General features: G+C 50.8%; 11 protein-coding genes across 11 annotated transcripts; 3 read left to right on the top strand and 8 right to left on the bottom strand.

Annotated features, from left to right (window-relative positions):
- Nucleotides 1–2,006: 2,006 nt before the first annotated feature.
- SNOG_14552 (hypothetical protein) lies at nucleotides 2,007–2,996 on the bottom strand (the record flags this gene model as incomplete). The annotated part of the gene is made up of 4 exons (XM_001804682.1): nucleotides 2,007–2,008; nucleotides 2,212–2,555; nucleotides 2,580–2,791; nucleotides 2,922–2,996. Coding segments are annotated over 4 exons (633 nt in total).
- A 1,349-nt stretch (nucleotides 2,997–4,345) lies between these two features.
- SNOG_14551 (hypothetical protein) lies at nucleotides 4,346–4,902 on the bottom strand (the record flags this gene model as incomplete). The annotated part of the gene is made up of 3 exons (XM_001804681.1): nucleotides 4,346–4,582; nucleotides 4,696–4,778; nucleotides 4,866–4,902. The coding sequence occupies 3 exons, from the start codon at nucleotides 4,900–4,902 to the stop codon at nucleotides 4,346–4,348; spliced, it is 357 nt and encodes a 118-aa protein (XP_001804733.1).
- A 461-nt stretch (nucleotides 4,903–5,363) lies between these two features.
- On the top strand, nucleotides 5,364–6,011 carry SNOG_14550 (hypothetical protein; the record flags this gene model as incomplete). Its single annotated transcript, XM_001804680.1, has 1 exon — nucleotides 5,364–6,011. The coding sequence occupies one exon, from the start codon at nucleotides 5,364–5,366 to the stop codon at nucleotides 6,009–6,011; it is 648 nt and encodes a 215-aa protein (XP_001804732.1).
- Nucleotides 6,012–6,380: 369 nt separating this feature from the next.
- SNOG_14549 (hypothetical protein) lies at nucleotides 6,381–6,976 on the top strand (the record flags this gene model as incomplete). The annotated part of the gene is made up of 3 exons (XM_001804679.1): nucleotides 6,381–6,439; nucleotides 6,480–6,556; nucleotides 6,672–6,976. The coding sequence occupies 3 exons, from the start codon at nucleotides 6,381–6,383 to the stop codon at nucleotides 6,974–6,976; spliced, it is 441 nt and encodes a 146-aa protein (XP_001804731.1).
- Nucleotides 6,977–7,812: 836 nt separating this feature from the next.
- Nucleotides 7,813–10,589, bottom strand: SNOG_14548 (hypothetical protein; the record flags this gene model as incomplete). The annotated part of the gene is made up of 2 exons (XM_001804678.1): nucleotides 7,813–9,289; nucleotides 9,553–10,589. The coding sequence occupies 2 exons, from the start codon at nucleotides 10,587–10,589 to the stop codon at nucleotides 7,813–7,815; spliced, it is 2,514 nt and encodes an 837-aa protein (XP_001804730.1).
- A 1,626-nt stretch (nucleotides 10,590–12,215) lies between these two features.
- SNOG_14547 (hypothetical protein) lies at nucleotides 12,216–14,526 on the bottom strand (the record flags this gene model as incomplete). The annotated part of the gene is made up of 3 exons (XM_001804677.1): nucleotides 12,216–13,925; nucleotides 13,980–14,421; nucleotides 14,516–14,526. 3 exons carry the CDS (start codon nucleotides 14,524–14,526, stop codon nucleotides 12,216–12,218), a joined length of 2,163 nt encoding a protein of 720 aa, XP_001804729.1.
- A 1,911-nt stretch (nucleotides 14,527–16,437) lies between these two features.
- SNOG_14546 (hypothetical protein) lies at nucleotides 16,438–16,980 on the bottom strand (the record flags this gene model as incomplete). Its single annotated transcript, XM_001804676.1, has 2 exons — nucleotides 16,438–16,663; nucleotides 16,754–16,980. The coding sequence occupies 2 exons, from the start codon at nucleotides 16,978–16,980 to the stop codon at nucleotides 16,438–16,440; spliced, it is 453 nt and encodes a 150-aa protein (XP_001804728.1).
- Nucleotides 16,981–17,305: 325 nt separating this feature from the next.
- On the bottom strand, nucleotides 17,306–19,827 carry SNOG_14545 (hypothetical protein; the record flags this gene model as incomplete). The annotated part of the gene is made up of 2 exons (XM_001804675.1): nucleotides 17,306–18,529; nucleotides 18,646–19,827. The coding sequence occupies 2 exons, from the start codon at nucleotides 19,825–19,827 to the stop codon at nucleotides 17,306–17,308; spliced, it is 2,406 nt and encodes an 801-aa protein (XP_001804727.1).
- Nucleotides 19,828–20,703: 876 nt separating this feature from the next.
- SNOG_14544 (hypothetical protein) lies at nucleotides 20,704–20,874 on the bottom strand (the record flags this gene model as incomplete). Its single annotated transcript, XM_001804674.1, has 1 exon — nucleotides 20,704–20,874. The coding sequence occupies one exon, from the start codon at nucleotides 20,872–20,874 to the stop codon at nucleotides 20,704–20,706; it is 171 nt and encodes a 56-aa protein (XP_001804726.1).
- Nucleotides 20,875–21,832: 958 nt separating this feature from the next.
- On the top strand, nucleotides 21,833–23,533 carry SNOG_14543 (hypothetical protein; the record flags this gene model as incomplete). Its single annotated transcript, XM_001804673.1, has 2 exons — nucleotides 21,833–21,995; nucleotides 22,044–23,533. 2 exons carry the CDS (start codon nucleotides 21,833–21,835, stop codon nucleotides 23,531–23,533), a joined length of 1,653 nt encoding a protein of 550 aa, XP_001804725.1.
- Nucleotides 23,534–23,881: 348 nt separating this feature from the next.
- On the bottom strand, nucleotides 23,882–24,678 carry SNOG_14542 (hypothetical protein; the record flags this gene model as incomplete). Its single annotated transcript, XM_001804672.1, has 2 exons — nucleotides 23,882–24,576; nucleotides 24,630–24,678. The coding sequence occupies 2 exons, from the start codon at nucleotides 24,676–24,678 to the stop codon at nucleotides 23,882–23,884; spliced, it is 744 nt and encodes a 247-aa protein (XP_001804724.1).
- Between the last annotated feature and the right edge of the window lie 983 nt (nucleotides 24,679–25,661).

The raw sequence follows: 25,661 nt of genomic DNA, 5'->3' as shown, positions 1-25,661 counted from the left end.
TTTGACGGCCTGAAGCAAGACGCAGCATCGCTGGGGTTCTCTTGCAACACCGAGACCCTGCGTAGAGCTTCAGGCCATGACATGACCTGCTACCTCTTGCATCGAATTCGCTTTCTTTGTAGTTGGCTGAGTGTAGGAGATGTATGTCAGGTTATGGTGTTCTAGTTCGTGTCTCGGTTGTGATCTGCATATCCCAGGTTTGCTAGACGGTTAGAAGTCTACCAGCGTCTCTTTCTAAAATTTGCACTTGCTCCACAACACGTTGTTACTTACGAGAGAAAGTAATCAGGTTGCCTAAAGCTATAAATGCTATCATTAAAGTTCGATTGCGACGGCAGCACCCTGTGTATATATATAGCTTCGGGCTGTTAGATACGACGCAGGCGAGCCTCTGCATGCTCGCCTGCAGTAAAAGTACATCTTCTTAGCATACTACAAAGTCGCTATGGCGAATGATAGACAAAAGGCTCTGCGGTGCAAGCTAGACAGACGAGAAGAGCAAAGGCTATCAAAGAAAGAGAAGGCGCACAGTGAAAGCTTGGGCACAGGCTAAGAGAACAATGCCTTTGACGACGATGTCGTAGAGACTTCGAGCGCAGTGTACGCACCCGCACAGCGCCGCTACCAATCTACATTAGCAGTCTTAGACGACGTTGAGCAAGCTGTAGGTTCAGCGAAGGTCTATAGACAGTGCTCTCCCTGCGGACTCGGACAGCTAGCGCGTGCCGGGCGAGCTTCGCGACATGATCTACCACTAACCGCTTCGCTGAGCATGGCGACCTGACTCTGGTCCACGGCAAAGAGCGGGTCACGATTAGAAATACTTTCGCCTAGTATCAGACATCCTCCGTCGCACTCGGTATGCCAAATAACATCCTAGTCTCCTACCACATCTTCGACGAGTTCTGCCCACTATTGACTGGAGAACACACTTGGTTAGAACGTGATGACTTGTACTAAAAGCTGATCTGTTTAAAACATAAGATTGCAATATGATAGTAAATTAGAAGTTGTCTAGGCAAGAAAAGGGCTACAATAAGTTAAGTGGCAAAGTATGATATATACCTTACATATAACATGCTAAAGTTAGTAAAGTGATGTAGAAACATTTGAAGATGAAAAAAATTGCGAAACTATACGCATTTGCGAGAGCTAGCTATGTTATTGCTATAAATTGTGCATCGAGTAGAATCTAAGTGCGCTTAATTCCTTGAAGTACGCATGCTCACTGCGCAGTCTAACCATTGCTTTCAAGACCCAGAGGCAGTGCTGCGTCTTTTCGCATCCTCAGGCTTAGCTTTCAGCTTAGCCTTTGTAACTCGGTGCTTCTCGTTGAGCTTCTTGCGGTCGACCTCTCTCTGCGAATGGCTTCGGCTTTTGCTTCGCGGCTGTCTTGTCGCGGGATCGTTGCGTGCTCGCCTGAAAAGCCTCCGCCATCTTCGTGTAGCTGAGTAAATCAGGATCGTGTTCCGCCTGGATCTCAGAACTGTTCCATCACCGGGCAGCAAGCTTCTGCTTGATGTTGTACTTTTTGCGGAACGCATTAATCTTTGCGCGGTGAGGCTTCAGTGGTTCAGCCTTCTTGAGAAACCCGTCAAGCGAATCAGTGTTCAGGCTAGGACGAGACTGTTGCTTGACTAAGTTGTTCTTGTGATCATCCACGAAGTCTTGAAAGCCTTGGAGTGTGATGATGGTGCCAGTTGAGAGTTGGAAGAAGTACAACGTACTACTGAGGAAGGATGGCATCGTTGGCGCTTTTCCGAACGCCATGAAAGCAACGAAGTAAACAAGTCGTTCTTGAAACGCAAAGTGGCATTGGATTCTCTGTCAGTGGTATATCGGCCGTACAAGAATCCTTCCGGGTGGAAGGTACTGACTGCAAGGCGCCTGATGTCGATCCTATTCACGTCGTACTCTGTCCAAGCTGCTGACAGCTTCTTCTCATAGCGCTCTGTGCCTACGATATAGACCTTGTTGTAGTTGGCGCCTTTCTTCTTCAAGTACCTCTCTTAGAGCTCACGCGCTATGTGGCCACTCACGGTCACCGAGTGGGCCTTCGATTCATCCAGCAGCGTAGCCGAGTACTCATCCGAGTGCTCTTACAACGTATTTGGCAGTGGTCGATGCGTCGGGGAAAGATGTCGATATGCAAAATGCCAGGGCCGACGAGGACCTTGTGTAGGCTAAGCTTAGTATCTAGCAAATACATACACATGTTGGTCATGTCGTCGACAGTGGCCCAATCAATGTGCATCGTACTCGTCTTATCCTTTGTAGGATACGAGACGAAGGCGACAATGGGACTACTGATGTCTTCGATCGGTTTGACTAAATGCTCCGGCGGCATTGTAAGACCCTGTAGGAGCGGCCCAGGCTGAAGCTCTGTCTCTGCAGCGGCATGCTGCCCCTGAAGCTTGCCCATCCATGATACTGCGGAAGCCCATGTTGCATAACCTGGATGTGGACGGTCGGGGATTTTGTGGGACCGGGCTTTGTCAGCCACTGTCCTCACCTTTGCTGTGAACGCCTGTAGATCCAGACGCGTGGATGAAAGCCTTGAGACGATTGTTACAACTTACTTGTTGACTTCATCGGCCATGGTGCAGATGCAGAAGAGCTCCTTGTCACTCAGGCTGCGGAGGACGCTTGGATTGTAAGAGGCGCACGCTGGTTCGTCGTTGTCGAGGGGCCACTGAAGGTTTTGTTCCAGTGTTGCGCTCCCATCAACCTCGTCGCTGGTTTCATTCTTGCTGGTAGTGTCTTCGGTACTGTGTGGCGCAACGTTTCGTATCTGTTCTTGCGCACTACAGCGAATAGTATATCGGGGCGATAGCTAAAGCTGTCTGTCCTCAAGGTCTTTTAGGGGGCTTTTTCACTGTCCAATACGCCTTTGACGCTATCCAGGCCGTTACATAACTTACTAGATAGTCTATGAGGAGGTCACAAGTTTGAGCAGAGCGGGCACAAATTGTTGGAGTGCCTAGTACTTGTTGCATTGGTAGTAGAAATTGCTCATGAATATGATACTGGCATAACGCTGGGTAGTGATGTGAATAACTTTGGCCTCTCCCCGCAGCTGAATTCGCCGCCGACTTTGTCTTGGAATTGTCTCTGGATGTCTGCGTTGTAAACTGAAAGCTCACCGTCATCTTGGTGTATGAACCCAGTCAAGCTCCATACTTGGCTCTGCGGCCGGGATTTTCCACTAAGTTACTGCAAATTTAAGTTTGAAATGGTTGGACTTCCTTATGTCAGCGATGCGAATGAAGCCGGCTGAAAGGGTGGGGATCTTCTTGACGTAACAATCCAAAGTAGCTGTATTTAGGGTTTGCCTCTTAAACTCATCGACGAGACCATTATCTCGGCTAGCGAGTAAGCCCTCGGATATCGTAAGCGTGATAGTTATTCCTGTCGAGACTTGGAAGTAACAACGAGCTAAGCTTAGGAACGAGGAGCTCTGTGTTGATCAAGACAGCTACGGAATCAAGCAATCTTCCAGAAATACTTTGTAAAGCCGAATTTCGGTTGGAAGTGTGCTACAGGTACGTAGAAAACCTTCAGGATAAAAACCCTAATTGCCAGTGTAGTGATGTTCTCGTCACCATCGTATTATAGCCATGGTTCAGGCATCTCATTCGGGTACTTAGGCGTGCCGTCGACAAAAAGTCTTTCAAAGCGTTTCCTAGACGCTTTAAGTCGTGCCCTGTGGAATCGCAGACCAGAGTGGCCGGTAAAAGAGGATAATGCGGACCTTGGATTGATTCGGTGCGTCATTCCTCAAGGCCTCTCAATGCTTTCAGAGCAAATCAGGGAGTTGTCGGGCATCGTGGGCAGGCTCGATGATGCTCTGAGAAAATACTCGCGGCCAATGAGTTGACCAAATATGTTAACACGCAATAATCCGGTCTGTTTCGGCGACAGCTGGTTCAGGCCGGGTTTGGCACAAAGCAAGAACTTGCACGTGTTTGTGGCACTGTGTACTGTATCCTAGTGAATGTGGAATGCTCGTATGAGCTTTTATAGGTTTAAATTTACGAGTTTAAGAGGGCTTTATAAATTACCCACTGGCTTCACCAGTGTCTCTTACTTCATGGTCACACCAGCATAAGCTTCCCGATCTCTAGGTTCCGTACCTGATAGACCCACGTAGTTGAGTCGGCAGCGGGCGTTTACGAATGGTGTAGACCGGTGCCTGCGTTACGAACACTCTTACCTTTTCTACAGCTTTCTTTGTGTTGTTACGTCGTACACCTAGCCTAGGTATGATTGCGGCAACTTCGTCTAGCACAGTAGCCGCCGTGCTACCTGCGCAGACGAGATTATTGTTCGTGGGTTTGCACAGGGGTTAAATATCGTACTGAGGTTTGAGCTCGTCGGCGTCGAGCCCATAGTCGAACTTTTGGTCCAAGGCCGACACCTTCAATTTCGAACTCCGCTCAGACACATATCTCTTAATAGTGGCGCTCGAAATGAGGCGCGAGATCATTGCGACGACTATCCATGATGGTTTTCGTGTGGAGTAGTCGCTCACGGTGACGAGATGTCCGTCCGACTCGTCGCGGAATCTACAGGCAGAGCTCTCCTAATATAAAGTAGTGCCTGTGAAGATGCACTGTTCTAGATGCGATAGGAGAGCCGGAACGTATCTACTGATTCTAATCTGTCTCGTTATGTGATGAAAGGGTTGCGCGTGACTTCAGGAGAGTCGGTATGCTTGCCAGGAGACTTTTTCCGAGGTTCAAAAATTGAAGAAGTCAAAGATGTAAAGTCCTCTGCAACTTCAAATTATTGTTCGTGGTAGGTGCTCCGAAAGACGTGCACGGATGCGGCCAGGTCTCATGGTCCTACGTCATACCCAGACTTACTAAGCCCTTTCATCTCCGCAGGCCAAACCCGGCTCATTTTCGCATGCTCTCAGTCAGTCCGAGCGTAGGGAGACTTGGACCCTTAAATCTCCAGAGCCGAACCCTCGGCACTCTAATCACAAGCCCGGCGCAGATGACACGCCAGCCCTCAACACTTCACTCCTTTGCTTCTCTTACAACCCCTTTGCACACAGGACTCATGAGTGCTCATCGGCCGCCGTTATGATACCAACTTCTTGCGCGTGGGCTCGCGTGGGCTTGCGGCGCATACCAAACTACCCCCGGAATCGCATAACCGAACAAACCTCGCGCTTCGAAACTGCACGTCTACGAACCTCGCCTCCACATGTTACCCGCCGCCACAATGCGTCAAGGCCGCCTGTTGCGCAGAAAGCGCCTGAGACCGCAAGCACGATACCTGGGCCGAGCTGGCTCTGGCTTGAACCAATCTACGGACCTTTCCGCGCATATGGTCGCGTGCAACAAAGGAGACCGTATATGACACAGTTCATATCTTCGCTAGTCATCTACTTTGTTGGCGATCTGGTTGCGCAGAGCATTGCAGAGCCCGCACCAAAGGAGGCTGCGGCCGAAGAGGGAGAAGAGAAGGGCTGGGTACAAGAATGGAGCGACAACCGCGACTGGCATCGCACAGGTCGGTCGCTGATAATCGGAGGACTAAGCTCGATTCCTGCGTACAGGTGGTTCTTATGGCTGGGCAACAACTTCAACTATGGTTCCAAGATATTGTCCCTGACAACCAAGGTCGCTGTGAACCAAGCCTTCTTCACGCCCGTCTTCAACTCGTACTTTTTCGGCATGCAATGTCTCCTCTCCGGCGCATCCACTTCCGAGATCATCGAACGCATCAAGAACACCGTGCCCACTAGCTGGATCAATTCCTGCAAGGTCTGGCCCGCGATCACGGCCTTTAGTTTCGCATACATACCCATACAGTACAGGAGCATTTTCGGTGGCGTCATTGCTATTGGATGGCAAACGTATCTGAGTCTGCTCAACCAGCGAGCTGCAGCCGAGGAAGGGGCAGAGCAAGGAGCAGAGCAGGCTGTTGTAACAAAGGCAATCGTAGAACGCCGTAGTGAGGAGCGTGAGCACAGGCATGAGAAGCAGAAGTGTGCTGCTTGATCACCCACGTGCGATGCGAGGCACTTTGGAGACGACGTATAACACTCTTTATAATAGACCACCGGTCACCTCAGCAACATGGTCACCGCGACCGCTTTTCATTTGTCGCATTTCAACAGGGTCAATATCGGATACACTGCATTAGACGGGGTTTGGGTCGCGCCTACGGGCTGCTGACATTTTCTTTTTGCACCTGCCAGTACACGAGCAGCAATTTCTTACGTGTTATATACCAATACACAATATTGTTGTCTTATATCTTTCCTGTGACTGCTTCACTCTTTCACACTCCACGGCAAATTGATAAAAGTACTATCGGCCCGGGAACTAGCCGTGCCTTCATGATTATTCACTTGTCGGGTGGTAGCCATGGAGTACAACACATCTTCTGAGCCGAATGCCCGAGCTGGGCACCTACTGGCGCTGAAGTAAGCAGTAAAGACCCTATGGACTGATATGGTCAACAAGCAACCGAAGCTCAAAAGCGGAAGCGCTTAAGAAAATGAATGGAGCTGATGGTCTGATCAAGATTGCTACTGCAGATTGTCAAGTGCGACAAAAAGTACACCCTAGCATCCCATAGTCTGAAGCTATACACAGCGCTTTGCCATCAACTTCAAATCCCAATGTCACTGCGTACAGCTATTGTACTGTGTATAGTTTGGTCGCATAAGCCCTTGGACTTGGCTGTGCCTTTCTTCTTGATTCGGACACGGGAAGGTCACCGAATGGCCGCTCTTCTCGCCGTAGCATCCATTGGAAAAATTCGAAAAGATGGTCGTGATGCATCTCAGTTTCAATGGCGTGGCAATTCTACTGGAATGTGGCTAACCCCCGCTCCTGGACAACCTGCCGATGTCCGTCGGAACGATGTTCTCTTCGGCTTCAAGTTCGTTGGGTGGAAGCGCGGCGACGTCGATGTCATGCACGCTCCTATCACATTTTCAGGTGCAGAGTGCGAATGAATTCGATTGGCGGAAGAAGTGATGCGCAAGTATTGGACATGGGGCGACATCGAAACTATTTTTGGGCGAGAGATGATCGCGCACCGAGTAAACAACTGGCCCACGTTTGATGAGCAACGCTCCCAATACATTTTTGCTGTTCGTCTGATCTGTTGATTTGGTCACGTCTACTTGGCTAGATGTGAGGTTTCTGTAGCAACACTTACTATGTAGATTGAATGTTAACGCATGCCTTCATATACGACCATAGGACAATGAAAACAAGTTTACTTGTCCAATCAACTAGATAGCTGTCGAATTACTCCTTACGGTTGAGTTGCTTTAGTCACTGTCTGGAAACAAGTCATTGTTCTTGTAGTGTCTAGGCGCGTTCGACAGTATTGTCGTATAGACACCTCCTTATATCTCTAGATACCAGGAATTAACCTACATTTAGTAGGAGAATAGTAGATTCTAGCTTCTAGATAGCTTTTAAATAATTATTAGCAAGGTTCTAAGCCCTTGGGAAGAAACTATCTAATATACTAGCTGTTTACATCATTATCTAATCACGTGCACAATTACTACACCACAGCACGTAACTAAATTGTGCCGCCCAGTAGAGTCTTGCTTACGGTTTCCAGCACTCATTCAAGCAACGAGGCGTCCGTGGCTTCACACGTCTGTATCTAATCGCTCAGACTTGAACAAGACTGAAGTGACGATGAGAGTGTTTTATCCACGCTGCATCAAATATGACTGCGATGACTACTGAGCTCTCTTTGAGATGAAGAAAGCAGTCCTCTGAAACTCATTGCTGTTTAATCAGGAAACATTCCATGCCGTCATATATAACTCTATCTGGCTTGGACAGTCACCGATGATCCCGTCAGACCACTTGAGACAGCACTGATAGTGAGGTTACCAACAGCGCCGGCGTTGCTACGGATAATTGCAAGTGCAAGACCGCTGAACGCCTTGCGCGTCAAACTGGAGAAGACAGCGAAGTCGGCGGGATCTCCGTTGTCAGTTGTAGAGATGAGCCCTGGTCCGGTAATGGAGAAACTGATGGAGTTGCTAGCCCTGGGAACAGTATCGCCGTTTGTGTCGACGACGCGGGCTGTGATGAAGGACAGATCAAGCCCATCACCCCTGATGTCGGAGCGATCGGCCGAGAGAACGAGTTTGGCAGCATTGCCAACTGTCTTCTTGGTATCAGTTGCCCATTCCTGACCGTTCTTATAGGTGATGACCTTGAGATCGCCAGGCTGGTACACGACGTTGTCCCATCGGAAGCGCCAGCTCGAGATTCCGCGCTTAAGACGGCCAGCCGACTTTCCGTTGACAAACAGCTCAGCTTCGTCAGCTGAAGAATACACGTGCACTGGAGTAATCTGGCCGATACGGTCGGGCCAGGTCCAGTGGGGAAGAATGTGCGCCATGCGAACGTTGGGAGCCCACCGCGCCTGATACAGGTAGAAGCGGTCCTTTTTGAAACCCGCCATGTCGATGATTCCAAAGTAGGAGCTTCGCGCCTTGTCGTTGAAGGGAGTCGGCTCGCCTAGGTAATCCCAACCCGTCCAAACAAACTCTCCAGCGACGTAGGGGTACTTATCCTGCATGAAAAAGACCTTATCTGGAGAGCCCGAGGCCCACCAATCTGAGTACAAGTCGTAAGCGCTCACCCGCATGCCTACGGTGTCCTCACCACCACCGCTATTACCGCTTACTACCGCCGCCATGCCGCTGGTAACGGGGAAGACGAACGTTCCACGGGAACTAAGGCATGATGAGGTTTCCGAGCCCCACATCATCTTGTTCGGAAACTTTGAGCGGAAGCCTGGCCATGCAGATGAAGTTGAGACGCCGATACCTTCGCCGTTGTAGTTGAGTCCAACAATGTCGACTTGAGCTGAGAGGGCCTGATCAGGACTAGCCGAGTTCATGCCAGCAGTAGTCTGTCGAGTAGAGTCTTCGTCACGGATGATTCCGCGGAGCTCAGCACCAATAGTGCCCCCAGCGGCACCTTGTTGCTCAGGAATCTCGTTACCAAAAGACCAGGCGATAACGGACGGGTGATTACGGTCTCGGCGGATAAAGAGGCGGAGGTCCGGCTCATGCCAATCGTCAAAAATAAGAGAAAAGTCGTTCTTGGTCTTAGACTGCTTCCAGCAATCAAAGATCTCATCAAGCACTACAAGCCCCATTTTATCGGCTAGCTCGAGGAATTCAGGGGCAGGCGGGTTGTGGGAGGTGCGCAGCGCATTGTTGCCCATCTCCTGGAGTATCTGGAACTGCCTCTCTTGTGCTCGGTAGTTAAAAGCTGTGCCCAAGCTCCCGAGGTCATGATGGTTGCACTGGTGGATTTAGTCAGATTCAGTTTCTGATGTTTTAGACTAAGGGGATGAATCGGCTTGGTTGACTTACTGTACCTTGAATCCGAATCTTCTGTCCATTCACACTGATTCCAGTGTCTTTATCGTAGATAATAGTCCGGATACCAAAAGGCGTCTCACTAATGATTATGACTAAGATTAGATGATGTTCTAGGTGTCGTAGTATTGTGGACGAAGAAGGCGAGGGGGTTAAAGACTTACTAAGCATCAATCACTTGTCCATTGACGGACAATCTGGTGGTAGCAACATACAGATTCGGTGTCTGATCCGGCTTGGGTCCCCACAGCTTGGGGCTGGCAACGGTTGCGGAAGCACTGACGACTGCTTTTCCACCTGCGGCGACAGTTCCCGATGCCTTTGACAGGGTAGCCACAACACTGCCTTGCACACCAGACTGATCTTGAGGCCGAATCTCGGTGACGACGTCGACTATTTGACTGCTGTTGCCTTTGTTCTCGATATCGACTACCAGGCTGACAGTTGCGGAAGAGGACGAGACCGTGGGCGTAGTGACGAATGTCCCGTACTGGGCCACGTGCACCGGGTTTAATTTAACAAGCCAAATGTTCCGATAGATACCCGCGCCTGGATACCAGCGAGAGTTATCCAAAGCATTGTCAAGACGTATTGCTAAGGTGTTGTCCGCTCCAGTCTTGACGTACGGCGTTAGATCAAGTCGGAAACTGGCGTACCCATACGGCCAACCCCCCACGAGGTTGCCATTAAGCCAGACTGCCGCGTATGACATTGCGCCATCAACGTCCAGGAAAATGGTCTTGCCGGCATCCTCAGCACTAAAAGATACGACACGACGGTACCAGCCTACGCCATTAGATGGTAGTCTTCCCATGGCACCACTGACCCCTGGAGCATTGAATGGCCCTCTGATAGCCCAGTCATGCGGTATATCGACTGCCTCCCATTTTGCATCGTTGAAAGAAGCCTGAGTGAAGTTGAGGTTGGCACCTGGCTGAGGGCCAGTGGGACGAGTCTTCTTGGAGCCTGAACTTTTGATGAAATCGTTGCCTGAAGGGAGGATCCAGGACTTCAGTGTGTTGTAAGACAGCGAGTCGGGATTGGAGGTGAAGCGTTGGAAGCGCCAGCCGTAGTTGATACCAATCCGCTCGCGCCCGCCGACAGTAGTGCGATTCGTGGGAGTAGCGCCAGCAGCTGCCAGGGGCAGATTGGTGGCTAGCAGCAGAGCCGTCAGGGCAATTCCGTAAGCGCTGCTCAACATCTTCATCAAGCCGACCGCCTGGTCAAATTTCCGTCCTGAAGATTCAAAGATTAAAATCTGACCTTGGGTCCAAACACAAAGATTTCCCGGCAGACTTGTGTTCATGAACTGCTCGGTGTCACTTATAGTCCATCAGACTGGGAAGGGGCACTCTGCGTGCAAGCATTGGCACTTCGAGCATTGTGTTCTGATTTGAGCGACTGTGTATCTCCGTTGGATGAATTCTGAGCCTGCGTCAATAATTGGCCGGGCGTCGGTCTTTTCCCTTTTTACTAGTTGGGGCGGAGATCACTGTATTCTCCCGGACCCAATTGGATGGCATGAGGTTTGGTGATCAACGAATGATGGTTGATCTCAGTCTGGTAGGGACACGACGAAAACGAAATGCGGGGTACTCAACTCGCGCATGCTGAATTTGGCTGCTAACAGCCCACAGCGGCGTGATGATAAATTCAGCCCGAACCATACTGCTCTCTCGTGCTAAGTTAACTACTCTGCACATTTCTCTTGGATGAGTTTTGATCCTATCGTAACAACATGCTAGCGGTCCGCAAGCTCTAGGGATCTTCGCCGGGCATTAGGCTAACTAATTAGATCGGAGGTATCGTTCAAAAATTTAGTTTACATTCCCTGGTTGACCATCTGTTCCAAGGTGAAAAGCAGTAGTGAGTTTCGTGGTAATCTCCAATTTTTGACATACGGCTCATATTCTGCCATTGGTAATATCTCGCTAGTAGTCTGTTTGTTTTGCCTCTACTGAGGTGCAGCCGAGCTGATGTGGTAGCAGTGTCGCAAAAGTTCAAGTCCTTAAACGGTCTGCAATTAGATAATATGTAAAAAAGGACCCCTTTAATTCCATATAGAACCATACGATATCGAATATGAGTTTTCTTTTCCCGCTCAGCCATCTTTTTCTACACAAAATCCGGTAGGTTGTTGGCTGGTACGGGAATCGGGACTCGCGAAATTTTGTTCTCTTGTTCACTACTGCACCCTTTTACGAATATCCAATAAACATGTAACGAATATTTGACGAATGTTTAACGAATATGTAGTACTGTGCCCAGATGCTCGTTAACGCCTCCATCACTTCTATTCAGGCTCATCTCTACAGACTTCTAGCCTAACAGCTCCTTGGCTACGCAAACCGCATCACGATGTCCAACCTACCACTTCATACCTAGCCTCTGTGTATGAAGGGAAGCTGTAGCGTTAATTACAAGACTATAGCTAAACCTAGAACGAAATGCGGTGCTAAAGGGCTACAGCTGTGCTAACGATCTGCAGCAGCTCCAGGCTAGCTAGTCCTGTATACAATGTTGCACAAATCTCTCGCTTCGAACTCAGAACTTGTGCATGTTGTCCATGTGTACTGTTGATACGTCTTTTCTAGTGCAGCACGCCGCTAGACATAGATAGCCTATCATCAATCCACTGCGGGTACGTGAAGCTAGCAGGCCCTTCGTTTGCCCATCGTGAGTATAACATGGTAACGCGCTCTGATGTTGCAAACATGGACTTTTCCAGGATGATATGATCAGATATTGGAGAAAATGGAATGTTGCTGCGCCGAATATCTTGAAGAGTCCTTGAAAAGTGCAGATTAGCACGAACATCTTTGCAAACTCAGTCCTCTATTTTGCTATCCGACTGTAACGGAGCCACAGAAGCGGGCGTCGCTACATCCAAATCAATGATTCGTGCATTCAAATGATCGAGGCGTCTGCGAGTTGCCATAGGCCGCTTTGCTATGCCGGTGAGCACTACTCCTCGCATGCTCTCGTCAGCTGTGGAAGTTTCCGAGCCGACCTCGGCGTCAAGAGAGGCTATCCACTCTTCAATCGAAGTACTGGCTCCTGGCATGAATTCACATTCTGCCATGTATGCGTCGGTAATCCGCAGAAGATCTGATTTTGGCCGTAGGTCGCGGATCCAAGTGATGATAGAGATAATCAATTCTTCGTGCTTCACACCTAGCCTGGGAGTGCCCACGTCTAGCCAGAACGAGTAATTCAGGTCGTTGTCCTTCCAAGGAGAATCTGTTGGTGGAGATTTGCCTCCTCGGTAGCATCTGACGACGCGACGATGGAAAAGAAATTGAGCCAATCCGCTGGCAATCTCTTGTATAGACGGCTGTTGTTCGTTACTGGTTTTGTTGCTCCTAGGAAGGACATAAAGGCAGAGCGTCTGTTTGTTTCCCTCGCTAAGATTAGCGCTATCAGGGACGGGAGAATAGAGCAGGCTCATCTCCCATCCCGATTTCGTGGTCAAAAAGTCTTCACCGGAATGGGAAACTCTGGTGCGCGAATGAAGGTGGCTGCGAGAAGAAACTCGCAAGAAGTGCTCATGTGGCGTGCGACGGCCCACGCAATGCACTCCATAGATCGCATGCACGATACTGTAAGCTCTAGACGATGGACCATCTTGTGCCCAATCTGGACTCAAAACTGAGTGGTTCTTGGGATGATGTGGCCCAAATGCCGGTGGCTCATTCAAATGGGTGAAAGCAAAAGTACGTCGCTGTAGGCAGTCTTTGAAGTCATCTTGAAAATTCGAGCGCAGCACAGTCTGCAATGCTGCAAGGAGCCGGTTCTTAGGCCAGTAATAGACAGGACGATGTGGCGGATATCGTTCAATACAGTTTGATATCTTGCGAAGACTGTCGACGACGTCCTCCTCTATCGCGAGCAGCGTCAGCTCCCTGACTAATCCCCAAGAGGAATCGATGAAGTAAGAAAGTCGAAGCTGGGCGTAAACTTCAACCTTCTTGCCTTCCGTGGGTCTTGGAGGAGTCGGCCTCAGCCCTCCCGTCCAAATATCCTCGATCGAATCTACAACCTCTTCGGCCTCAAGACGAAAAGGCGTAATGGCCAAAAGGTTTCGGGCAAACTCAATCTCGTCAACTGGGTTGTTGAAGCTTTGTAAGAGTGTTCCAAGATTGTCGCGCGATATGTAGAGTGCTCTGAAACGAGACTCGATATTCCTGGCACTGTGTACGATCCCCAAAGGCATCTGAATTTGCTTCCAGTGGTCATGGAAAGACTCGCTGAAATTGTGTCGGGAGATCTCAATTATCTCAGGCTCTTCCATCCGGGCAAGTGCAGAATCTTGGTCCTCAATCCAAGGATTGACGTTGCCGCGAAGCGAATATATATCAGTGTCGAGTGAGAATGACATTGTTCGGCTCGTATCGGCAGTACCGAGTACTTTCAGCTGCATGAGGATGCTTGGTCGATAGACGTCGCGGGCCCAATCAACCATAAAGTCAACGATCAGGATGAGCTGAAGAGCCTCGTCATGGTTGTTTATACTTCCTTCCCAAAGCTGAGAGATACGCTATGGAAGCATTAGCATTGATCGTATCAACCTTCGATTGTACCTCTCACTCACGTAATTTGTGCGGCCATCGTCCTTGTAGACCGTCCCTGCGTAGACGCGCCAGGTCTCTCCCCTGTTGGCCGTGAACCATACTAAGGGTCCGCCTGGAACATCCACTGTGTTGCCAGGAAGTTCTTTTAGAGTATGTTGAATTTGAAGCGCCCGCTTGATCGGCAGTGCCGTCTGTATCTCTATCTCCTCAAAGCTGTTCGCACTTTTCTCACTCTTCGCCTCATGGATGAGGAATGGAAAATGCAAGGGCACACCGCCGTTGTCGGGATTGGTGCTCGTTCGAAATACCTCTGAGACCAACTGCTGCGCCCCCGGACGCGATCCATGAGCATATTCTTTACGAAGGCGTGCTCCAATGTTCTTGGTTTCGTGTAGACCGTATATGCGATCTGGTTTTTTATCGAAAGTTTTCGAGTCATCTTCGACGGCGAATTCTTCGATCCTGTTGGCAAATATTTCGCTAGTTCCTGGATCTAGACTTATGACCAGTCAGCACTGGAAAAGAAAAGGTGACATAGTCAGACGTCGGGACGTACCAATCATTCATGCGGGTTAATGGGTTGCATGTGCAGGGCTTTCGCCGAGCTTGTCTCTCCTTTAGGGATGGGGCTCTACTACTTGCGAAATCGTGATTGACTTCAACCTCGGATCTCCATAGCCTTTTGCGGCACGTCTTACTATGAGGCATTAGCAATGAATTCGGTGGACCAGTTATCAACCCGTCAGATACTAACCACGTAACCTCGATCTCGAACCTCTCAAAAACCTTGGGTTCGAGCTCATACCGCCATCCACCTTCATTTTTATTCGCATCTCGGCATCGAACTGCGTCTCGAACCAATCTTGACGCTTTTCGCTTGTTTTTGTATTGCCAAGGTTGCTCCAGGGAATTACACCCAGGCACAAATGCGTACTTCTTAAACAACGTGCGACCCAATTGCTGGATGGTGAAGAACTTCTCTTGGTGAGGTTCCGGCACTAGATTCAGAAATCGAGAGCTAAATTTTTGGCTGTTAAAGAAGATACGCTGCCGTTTAGTCTCGGCTTTGAGATCGCGATATTTCTTGCCCGTCATCTTGACCTGGAAGTAAAATGAGAGACGAACGTGTCGCGTACCGCCAGCTGAAGCCACTGTTATTTGTATGGGCTGACCTCTGGAGCACTCTAGGCCGCAGCGTGTTGGGGTCCGCAATCCGTGCCGTAGGAGTGCATGCACAGCCACACCTCAGATCCAATCAATGGGGATGTTGGCGCTGGGCCTGGTCCAGATCGGGAAGGTCTGCGACAACATCAGGGGCTTGCATCATGCCTTCACTTGTACATCTTGGCTGCGTTGTTGGAGCTTGAGAATTGATCAATATCGGACCTTTATTCGATCTGGGTGCGCAAAAGGCGGTGCAATCTTTCAAGCTACTTCCGGCGGTGCATCTGCGAGGACAAGCTGGGTACAAGTAAGCTCGAGCCGAACCGTCGCCCTCAGGTAGGTTACAAAACGCGCAGACACCAGCGCTGCTATCAACAGCAATGGATAAATTGACAGGTGTGAGAGACGGGGGAGCTGACTGTGAACAAGACTTAACTGGACGTATGTGTTGCTGGAGCCATTGATCGCCGTGGTTCATGAGATGTGAATTTGTATCGGAAGATTTGCCTGAAAACAGTAGGAGATCCTGGTACTAGATGGCGTGGTGGAGGCTACCCGACAAGACCACGAAGAGTGGAAGACACCAACTGGAGCTGTCACTCGCTCTCTGCTAACTGGTTGTCCCCCAGCAGCTCGACGGATTCTGTCAGTATGGGGGACATCATTTGACTTTGCAGCAATTTCAATCCCGAATCCAGTCTCCTCAAAGTTGCACACATCCTTGTGGGAAATTCACCATATCTGGTCCGTCTCTTCTCAAGATTGAACCAGATGGTGATCTTGACAGGATACTCATGTCTTTCCCTATTTGTGAGTTGAATTATTTGCTGCATTTCGTCTGAAGTTGTGACTGGCGCTTGATAAAGCGTAATACCCATTCCTGGCCAGGGGAAAAGCATTGTATCCACTGGCTTAGGCGCCGTCTTACTGCAGAATCAGCGCCTCGTCTCCTTGAGCCTGCATAAATGCCCGAGTTCAGCCGCGCTGGCACAATTGTGGCTGTGCAGCACGGCAGATCTGACCCCGTTAGCAGGTTACCGTAAGCGGGGAATTCAAGGACTTCTGTGGTAATTGGCCGTGTGCAAACGAGACTTCCCGTCCGCTTAGCCATATTTAAGCAGCGTACCGGCGGGTTAGTAGTTGAGTGGGTGATCATTAGCGAATCCCCACTGTTGTATGTTTTTGTTTTTTGATCCCATGCACAAATTACATAGATACATTTTTGGTCTGAGAGATGATGTGAGCCACAGGCAGAAGCTTCAAGACGTACTATTAGCCTGTCGTAGTGGGTGAAGGAGACACAGAATACCCCACTCATCTCTGTCCCCGCCCTACAACAATCCTAAACCTCTCCAAACTCTCCCCACTCCAATAATTTTCTTTCTTCCCGACCGTCTCAAACACCCGCTCCCCATCCAAATTCATCCATCCTTTCTCTTTGCCAACGAAAAGATGCGCATCAGGCCTCAACTTCCCGACCCCACCGTCAATCGTCCCCACCCTAACAACCTTCAACAAATCCCGTCCAGCAGCGTACGTACTCCAAAGTACCGTGTAGCATTTCGGACAACGGTGCATAGTTTGCCTTGGCCGTGTTAACTTCACACTTGCGCTACCCTTGTCAACATACCCGCCCTTTTCACTCGGGACATTCGTCCTGAGTATATCCGCTTCTTTTCCATCTTGAACAATGACGCGGTCGGGCTCGTATAGCGCGTTGAGAGCGAATGCGGAGCCAGATTCGTGCTGGCAGTGCGTGCAGTGGCATGCGTGGACGATTAGAGGGGTGGATGTTAGGGTGTAGGATATGTGGGTACAGGGGCATGAGCCGTAGAAAGGAGGGGCGAGGGCGGGCATTGTGAGGGATAAGTTGGAGAAATGGGATGGGATGAGGAAAGGTGAGTGTATAGAGGGATGGCGAGTCGGTAGATTAGGCTGCAAGATGCGGAAGGAACATGTGAGTCATGAATGTGAACTGAACAGATATTGAACTCGGGGCTTGATACAGAATTGTTGAGTTCCGAGATGGGAATGGCTGAACGCGCTTTGGAAAAACGTGGATGTGCTCTGAATTTTTGATCGTAATAGAGACATACGGCTTCATCAGGAAGTAACTAAAAACGTTTGAAGGATATACAAACTCATCTGACGTATTGAGAACTATGCCGTTACACAGATCTCTCTACATCAATGCAACCACAGCCATCACCACTACCGTGCCCAACCACCAAACCCGCTCCTCAGCCCGCCCCATCGCCGCGCCAGCAAACTGCGCCGGACTACGACTACCACCCGTCCCTGTCGCCGCGCCCGCAACAGGATTGATCTTGCCATCTCCACCCCTAAACTGCCCTCCACCACTAACACTGGTCTTATCCATCGTGCTTCCCTCAACACACATCGCGCTTCCCTCAGTCTTGAACATGCGATCCACGACCCCCTTCCACACTTGAGTGACATCGCTAATCATCGGCGCAGTGAAGAACATGCGGCAATCCGCAGCCTCGTACACGAATTCAAGCGGAGTCTTGGTCGCGTCGCCTTGGCGGAGGTTGTCTTTGAGATTGACCCCACCAGCGACCTGGCCGCCGCGGTATGCAGAACGCGTGAAGAGTTGCGTGGCAAAGGCGGTGCGACCGAGGTCCGTCTTGTTCCATTGAGCGCGCTGGGCGGATGAGCCGAGGAAGAACGCGGCTTGCATGCGCACTTGGATGTCGTCCCAGGAGAAGACTTGGGCGCCTTTGGTGCCGCCTACGCCTTGCATGGGCCCGGGCTGGGGACGGCCGCCGACGGCGATGGTGCGGACTCCGCCTTGGTTCTTGAGAAGTTCGGCGACGATGGCGCAGGTGGAGGAGCACATGCCGTCGTTGAGCATGACCATGTCTTGAGCCTGGAAAGGCTGGGGTGTCTTGGTTTCGTTGAGGTTTGCACCGAAGCCGATGACGGAGAAGCCTTCGTACGTAGTGGAGATACTGTCGGAGTAGTTGTAGCGAAGGGTGGTAGTGAAGGTGTCGTTGTTAAACTCGTCAGGACCGAAAAGTTGTTCCCAGCTTCGGAAGGCTTTGTTGTTGGCGTCAAGTGTGTGCTGGTAGTTGAAGGGCGATGTAAAACTGAAGATGTCGTCTTCGGTGACTCCTTGTCCAAATGCGTCCGCAAAGACGGTCTTGTTTGACTGAGCAAACGTCTTGCGTGCAAGAAAGTCTTGCGTGATCTTTCCAGCTTGATTCAGGGCTTCGTTGGCGCGGTATCGGGTACCACCAAAGGGCTCTTGCTCAGCTTGTGGATAGACCTGCTTGAAGGTATCGTAGCCGAGGATTGCATTGCCTCCACCGTTGCCTCGGAGATCGAAGATCAGCTTCGTCTTGCCATCAGTCTTGGACTTCCTGATGAAGTCACGCATCGTATTCTGGAAGCCTTGTACGCCCGACCCTCCTGGGCCTGCACTGTAAGAGGGTATAGATAGCACGGCGATATCCTAGATTGCATTAGCCTTGTCTTTCACGGCACAGCTGTCTGGCTCACCTCATAGCCAGCTCCATCAAGATAGTATCCTCCCACAGCCAAACTCGGGTTGATCATGACAGCCTTCGGGTAGCCAATGTGTGACGGTGCGGGCTGAGCACGTTGCGAGCTGTTTGTGGGTGTTGTTGGGGTTTGACCCGGAGCCTGGGGAACTGGCTGAGGACCAGAACAAAATTTTCGGAAAAAGTCTTGACCATTGTTGACACCTGAAAAGTTTGCAGTGACGACAGCGAGATTTAACATCGAAAACGTCGTGCCGTTGGCGAATTGCAGAGTAGTGTTTGGCTGCCCGGTGTACATGCCCGTTCGAAAAGCACCCAAGAAAGTGGTCCCTGAAGCGATGAGAGCTTGGGAAGGGAACATGGCGTTCCACCGCACATCTGCATCGTGAAAATCACCTGCTTCAGAGGCGTTTGCGAGGTAGTTCTGAGCTGTCATTCCATCAATCATCCTGACTGCAGAAGGCTTGAACGAGGTGTCATTGCTGGCTCTGACGATATCCCTGTATGCGAAAATTTCAGGGACAGACATGCCATCCGTCGATACAGAGACTAATTCAGTGCCTGGTGGTCTCTGGAACTGTATTGCTGAGGCAAGAATATCCGGCTGGTATGCGAAGTGGTTGTCGTAACTACGGTCGACCAGAGACATTAACTGCAGCTGGAACTCATACTCGCTGCTGAATCCATTCGAAGCAAGCTCGTTCTTCATTCTGTCCAGTTCGCCCATGATATCGATTGGTTTCTCGGTGTAATCAGCCGGAGGATCCTTTAGGTAGGCAATATTACTCTGCCATTTTACATAGAGCTTCAGGTCGTCAATCAATCTCATGTCGCCCTCCTTATCGAGAGGAACAGATCGCAGACACTGGACTCCCAGTTCGGCCGGGATGACCGTCCTGGCCCCAGCCGGCATTGCTGCCATCGCACTGCTGATCACAGCACATGGTTCCCGGCTAGATGTGGCCGACGTTGCAGCCGAAGTCGAAGATTGTGCTGTCGCGGCTACCGTTGAATCGTTCTCAGCCGCAGATACCATTGTATCGATATCGGCTTCGGTCATCATTTCGTTCATGTCAAGGTCTGGAAAGTCGGGAACGCCATACATCCATGGATACGGGCCAGAGCCAGAAGCAGCCGTAAGGCCGCAGTGGGCAATGAAAAGCAGGATGGACGAATGCATGGTCAATGATATTCTTCGCTTCCGGTGGTATCGTGTCAGGAGGTATGATTGCCTAGAGTACTTCAGTGTGCGATCAGACGAGAGAGGGGGCGACAGCAAGTGCGCCCGCGTGAAGCCGTACCTTGGAGACCTTGCAATCCACCAAGTAATTATTAGATATTAGAACGAAAGCGATCCAGCGCTGGTAGTCAAGGCTGAGGATTTTCGAAAACAGAAAAGAAGAGCTATTGCACCTAAACTAACATGATCCCCAGGATCGAAGAACTGAAAGATGAGAACACTCGAGTGCTCGGAAAGCACTGGCCCCACAAAGAAGGACGCGGCTTGCGATGATCTTAAGCAAACATCGTGAGGGGCGGCTATAGTGGCCATAGCCTGTAACCGTTATGGAAACAGGAGCACGAAACGTGTCGCGTTGCCAAAGTTCGGTCCTTCCTGTGCTTATTGATGCAGCGACAGCATTTTGTTCCTGACGAAGACGAAGAATGATACGAGTTCAATCAAAGTGAAAGCTGCCCTTGCAACTAAGAAACAGTATACTACTGAGCTGTAAGACTGTGTCCCAATCGATATGTGAACGAACTTGTGTGCGAACAGGTCCATGTCAAGGATGTACCCCGAAACTGATGTGAAACACCTCGCCGGACTAAGCCCGATCAGGCCGCACCGACCAACTTAGATGAACGACCACATCTGAGGAGAGACTTCCGCAGCCGAGAACTTTGGTTGTCCCAAAGAATTTGCGAGGAAAATGTATCAGTTCCCGACTCAGGCGCTTGGCGATCCTTACTAAATGAATGCAACGATTCGAAACAATGCAAGATGTCGCACATGAGAGTCCGTGATCACGAGACAGGTTCTCGGGTTTGGGGTTTCTTACTCAAATGGCTTGTTGTACTGCACTTCCTCATCCCACTGCTCTAGCTTTTTGTAGGGGCTTCGGAGCCAAGACTGGAGCTCATGCAAGAACAGGCGGCTGTTCTCTCGTCCAAGGAAATCTGCAAGAAGACTCTCGGCATGTCCGTTGCTGGCTTTGACGTCTACCATCTTGAGGATGGAAATAATATAAGAGAGCAGGAATTCCGCGTTGCTGCTTGTCGTAGCCGCAGCTGAGGACGAGTTCGAAGACTCGGAGTCTAGAAAACTGAACACACGTAGTTCGCGTCGAACCCACATTCGCGCACGTGACTGCAAGTCTGAAGAGCTTGCTATCATCTGAGGAGTCAAATCACAATATCCAGACAGTGGATTGCTGCCAACGTGCAGAGAGTAGAGCTTGTGCTGGTAGACCTCCCGGCGTTTAGCGAGCGCGGTATCCTCGACAGGAGGCGAGTAGGCGCGACGTGTGCCGTGTGGTCTTCTTGGTAAGCCATAAGGAGCGTATAGTGAAGCCGGCCTATCGTTTCGACTAGACTCTGCAGATTGGTGGCTTTGTCGCACTGCATAGCTCTTGTAGTCTGTTGGAGAACGCCAGTCATATTGGACAGTAGTCACTTCTACCTTGCCTGATGATTTCTTAGCAGAGATTTGGGGGCTCAGCCGCGGCCACCTACATAGTGGGCAAGTCGAGCGTTCCTGCAGCCAACTGACGAGGCATACAAAGTCAAAGGTGTAGTGATTACACGGGCTCGTGATGGCCCTCTCAGTCACAGTCGAGAGACATATGACACAAGTGTCTCCAGACTCGTCCCTGGTTGGTGCAGATGTGCTTCCCATGCGCCGGTGTTGGTGTTGAAGTGGTGGCGGAGATGCATGCATGGCACCGATGAGATCATTTGTCTGTGCGCAAGAAGTTCGCGCCTCGCGCCTTCCCATTGAACATCTCAAGTCCTCGTGCAACATTCACCACCTTCTCCCACCAACGTCGCGTGTTAGTGTTGTCAGGGACAACGTGTCGCGATTGCCGTGTTTCCCTTTCAGTCATCACGAAATCCGCCCACAGCGCATGCTCCTCCACGCTACGAAGCGCTTTTGTTCAACCTCCGCCCAACACTCGTTCTCTGCCATGTCCATGCAAGCAACCTCAACCAGGCCGCATGTCGCAGGGCCAAATGGAAGGGCTACCTATCACACCGTGACGGCGCTTAAGAGGTGGTCATGCGACGACAAGGAGCTACCTCCGGTCTCTGACATCAAGTCCATCCACGTATTCGACTTTGACAACACCTGTATGTATAGCAGACATGCGCTTTGAGCCATTGCTAATACAACTGCAGTGTTCGCAAGCCCCCTCCCAAACAAGCAAATATGGAACAGCGCGACCCTCGGCCAGCTCGGTTCACCCGACATGTTCGTCAATGGCGGCTGGTGGCATGATGCGAACATCCTGTCAGCGACCGGCCAAGGCATCGAGAAGGAAGAGCAGCGAGGCTGGGAGGGTTGGTGGAATGAACACATTGTCAGCCTCGTGGAGCTTTCAATGCAGCAGAAGGATGCACTCAGCGTCTTGCTGACTGGTCGTGGAGAGACGAATTTCGCCGACCTAATCAAGCGCATTGCGCGGAGCAAGAAGCTGGATTTCGACATGGTCTGCCTAAAGCCCGCGACTGGCCCCGCAGGACAGAGATTCAAGAACACAATGGACTTCAAGCAAGAGCTGCTGAAGGACATTGTCTACACCTACAAAGACGCAGAGGAGTTGCGGATCTACGAAGATCGCGTCAAGCACACCAAGGGCTTCCGGGACTTCTTCTTCGAGTTCAACAGGGATCTGATGTCTGGCAGGAACCAGCCTTCGCGAAAGCCTATCGTCGCCGAGGTCATACAAGTCGCTGAGAACGGAACGCAACTGGACCCCGTCGACGAAATTGCCGAGATCCAGAAGCTCATCAACGCACACAACATACAGATCAAAGCCGGCAGCGCACCCCCGGGCACCACACCTTACCAGATCAAGAAGACCGTCTTCTACACCGGCTACATGATTGAGCAGAACATGACAGAGAAGCTGGGTTCGCTTGTAAATCTCCCTGCCAACGCTCCAAAGGACGACATCCGGTACCTTGCGAACAGCATTCTCATCACACCGAAACCATGCCCAAAGAGCATACTGGACAAAGTGGGAGGCATCGGAGCCAAAATGAGGTGGAAGGTGACTGGCGTATCCTGCTTCGAGAACAAGCTTTGGGCTGCGCGCGTCGAGCCGGTACCAAAGTCGGCCAAGTTCTACTCTGAGAACCCGATACCGACCGTCGTACTAGCAATTCGAAAGAACGGCCGCCCGGCAGATGCAGCACGCATCACAAACTGGCACCCAGTACCCGAAAGCCAGGCATACGAGTTCGACAGCGTTGTTGGAGAGAAGCAAATGTTGCGCATCGAAGAAGAGACGGCAGGCGAGAGTGAATACGAGAGCTACTTCCCCAACAAGAACATTCGCGGAGGGCGCCGATCGCATGAACCACACGACCGACATGGCGACAACCGACAACATAACGGCAACGGTCGAGGTCACGACAACCGACCTTCAGGCTATCGTGGAGGAAACAGGGAGCGCGGTCGTGGCGGTAATCGCAATCCATCATATGGCAACCGAGGTGGTCACCGTGGAGGCCATCGTGGTGACCGTGGCGGAGGAGGTCGTGGTCGTGGACGCGGAGGTGGTGGTGGTGGCGGCGGCGGTGGAAATGGACCCTCGCAATACCGGAGTCTGGACGATCCAAACCATGGACAGCCGAGCCATGATGGACCGGATGCATTCTACTAGTACTAGGCACGGACGGTTCCCTTTCCTCGTTGGACACATGCTCAGAGGAGTTTCTCGAATCATTCCCAGGACTGATGTCTCTACCACATCGTAAGGCATGCTCGACATCCTCATTTCGAAATGTATAGCAAGGCGCACATGTGTTTATAGGTCGTTACCTTGCAATAAGATACCCACAGTTTATTTCAAGTCTTACATTCACCACCGCTTCATATTTCTCAGAGCACAATTACATTACTCGAAGTTCTGCAAGAGCTTGAAAGGTTTCTGAAGGCCCATTCTAAGCTCAAATTCACATCTCCAAGCCTTGACGTGCCACCCCTCATCGTCTCCTGCCATCCAACCTCTTCAGAAGCCCCTCCCCTCCTCGTCTAGCGCCCCAAACTGCATATCCGCCGGCTGCCTCCTCTGCTCCTCCAGCATACGCAGCTGCCTTTCCAATCGCCATTTCCCATACGAATACACATTCGCCCCTGGTTCTGTTATATATGACGAGTCGGAGATGGAATGATCGGAACCGCTTACGCCGCTCTGATCAGTTGTAGTGTCAGAAGTGGTCGTGTTGCGCGAAGCGGTGCGGTTCACCGGGGTGTTACAACTTGTCGGTTCGCGGGCGGTGTCAGAAGCGTTTCCGTCTGCGCGATGCCGCCTGAACATCCTACGTATGCTTTGACGCACTCCACGGCGATGAGGAGTGGGTGCAGCCTCATTCGCAGCTGGTTCGTTCACTGGCTCTGGCTCACGCTCACTAGCTTGCCCCCTACTGTGAAGCCAGGTACTTCCATCCCTCTGCTCCGTCTGGAATACTGTCCCCACCGACACTTCTCCCAGCACACGCGCGTTGTGACGCTGTATGTCGGCTAAGAGATGCCGCATGGCCATGAGTTCGCTGGACCCGTTGTTGACGCTGGCTACTATGCTGAAATGGTTGTCGGAATGGAGTTTCATGACGTGGGCTTGCCATTGCTGGGGCGGATCGGGCGAGAGACATGTTAGCACGTTGAAGTGGCCGTATGGGGCGGAGGCGGCGAGGCTGGCATGGTCTGGTGTTTGGATTTAGTGTTGATAAGTGGAGAGGGAGGTGGATGGGACTTACTGCGGATCTGCTCTTGGAGGTGGTTGTACTCGGCGATCAGGATCGTCATGGCTGTGTTTCACTCACGTAGAGCCAGTTTTGTAGGGAGAGTAATGAGTAGTAATGGGAAGAGCGAAGATTATATGTGTCGTTCCTCTGTTCGCATTTGTCTCCCGTTGTATTCCGAAATTTACGGCAATCAAACTTTGCTCTTTGTTCGATACCAGTTCTGCTTGCTACAAGTCTTCTAGTCGATGCTGGAAGTTCAGGGAGATCACTGGGTTGAATGCGATGATCAATGACGCATGCAGAGGCTCTGGGACATCGTTGCATCATGTTCGACATGTGCGAGATCAATAATCAACATCGCTAGCGTCTTTAGTACTTCACTCTGTCACATCAGCTTCTCACAACATTATACCAAACTTTTCTAGTGAATTATGTTTCAAAAACTCCATGCAACTCAACAACCTCGGCTCTACTCTCTCATAATCTACTCATGCTTTTCCGCCTTCATCACACCCAATCAATTTCCCCGAGCGTCCTCGGCGTGCTTCACCCTCCGCTCTCCTAATCACTAGAAGACCCCGACTCCACACTCGCATGATGGCAGCGCCGTCCTTTTACTCCCACTTGCAAAACCCATTCTGACTGCTCATGACTCTGGCTACGCATACGATCGATCGAACGTGAAAGTTCGGTGCAGCTTTCTCAATCCCTCGATTCCCAATACATAGTTGGAGAGGACGCGAGACTTAGTTGTCCTTCGGAGGCGTCTAGCTTTGCGTTGGCGGCTTATCGCTAGGCTTAAGAGCAAAAGGACTAACTTTGTGCACTAATAGCACCCGAGTAGCCAGAACTTCCTACACCTGTCTACACTAGGCACAATATCGTGTCCACCACATCGTATTGGGTTTCATCAAGGTAGATACTTTCTGCTTTTGGATACAACAACCATGCCTCGCCAACGAGTCGATAAGCATCCAATGGCTGGTCCGACCACGGGCCCGACTGGTATGTGCTGAAGGTTTTCACATACCTGACAGCAATAGC

This window comes from Parastagonospora nodorum (assembly GCF_000146915.1).
Source record: "Parastagonospora nodorum SN15 chromosome Unknown scaffold_32, whole genome shotgun sequence".
NCBI lineage: Eukaryota > Fungi > Ascomycota > Dothideomycetes > Pleosporales > Phaeosphaeriaceae > Parastagonospora > Parastagonospora nodorum.
This window is presented reverse-complemented; position numbering and strand designations above follow the sequence as displayed.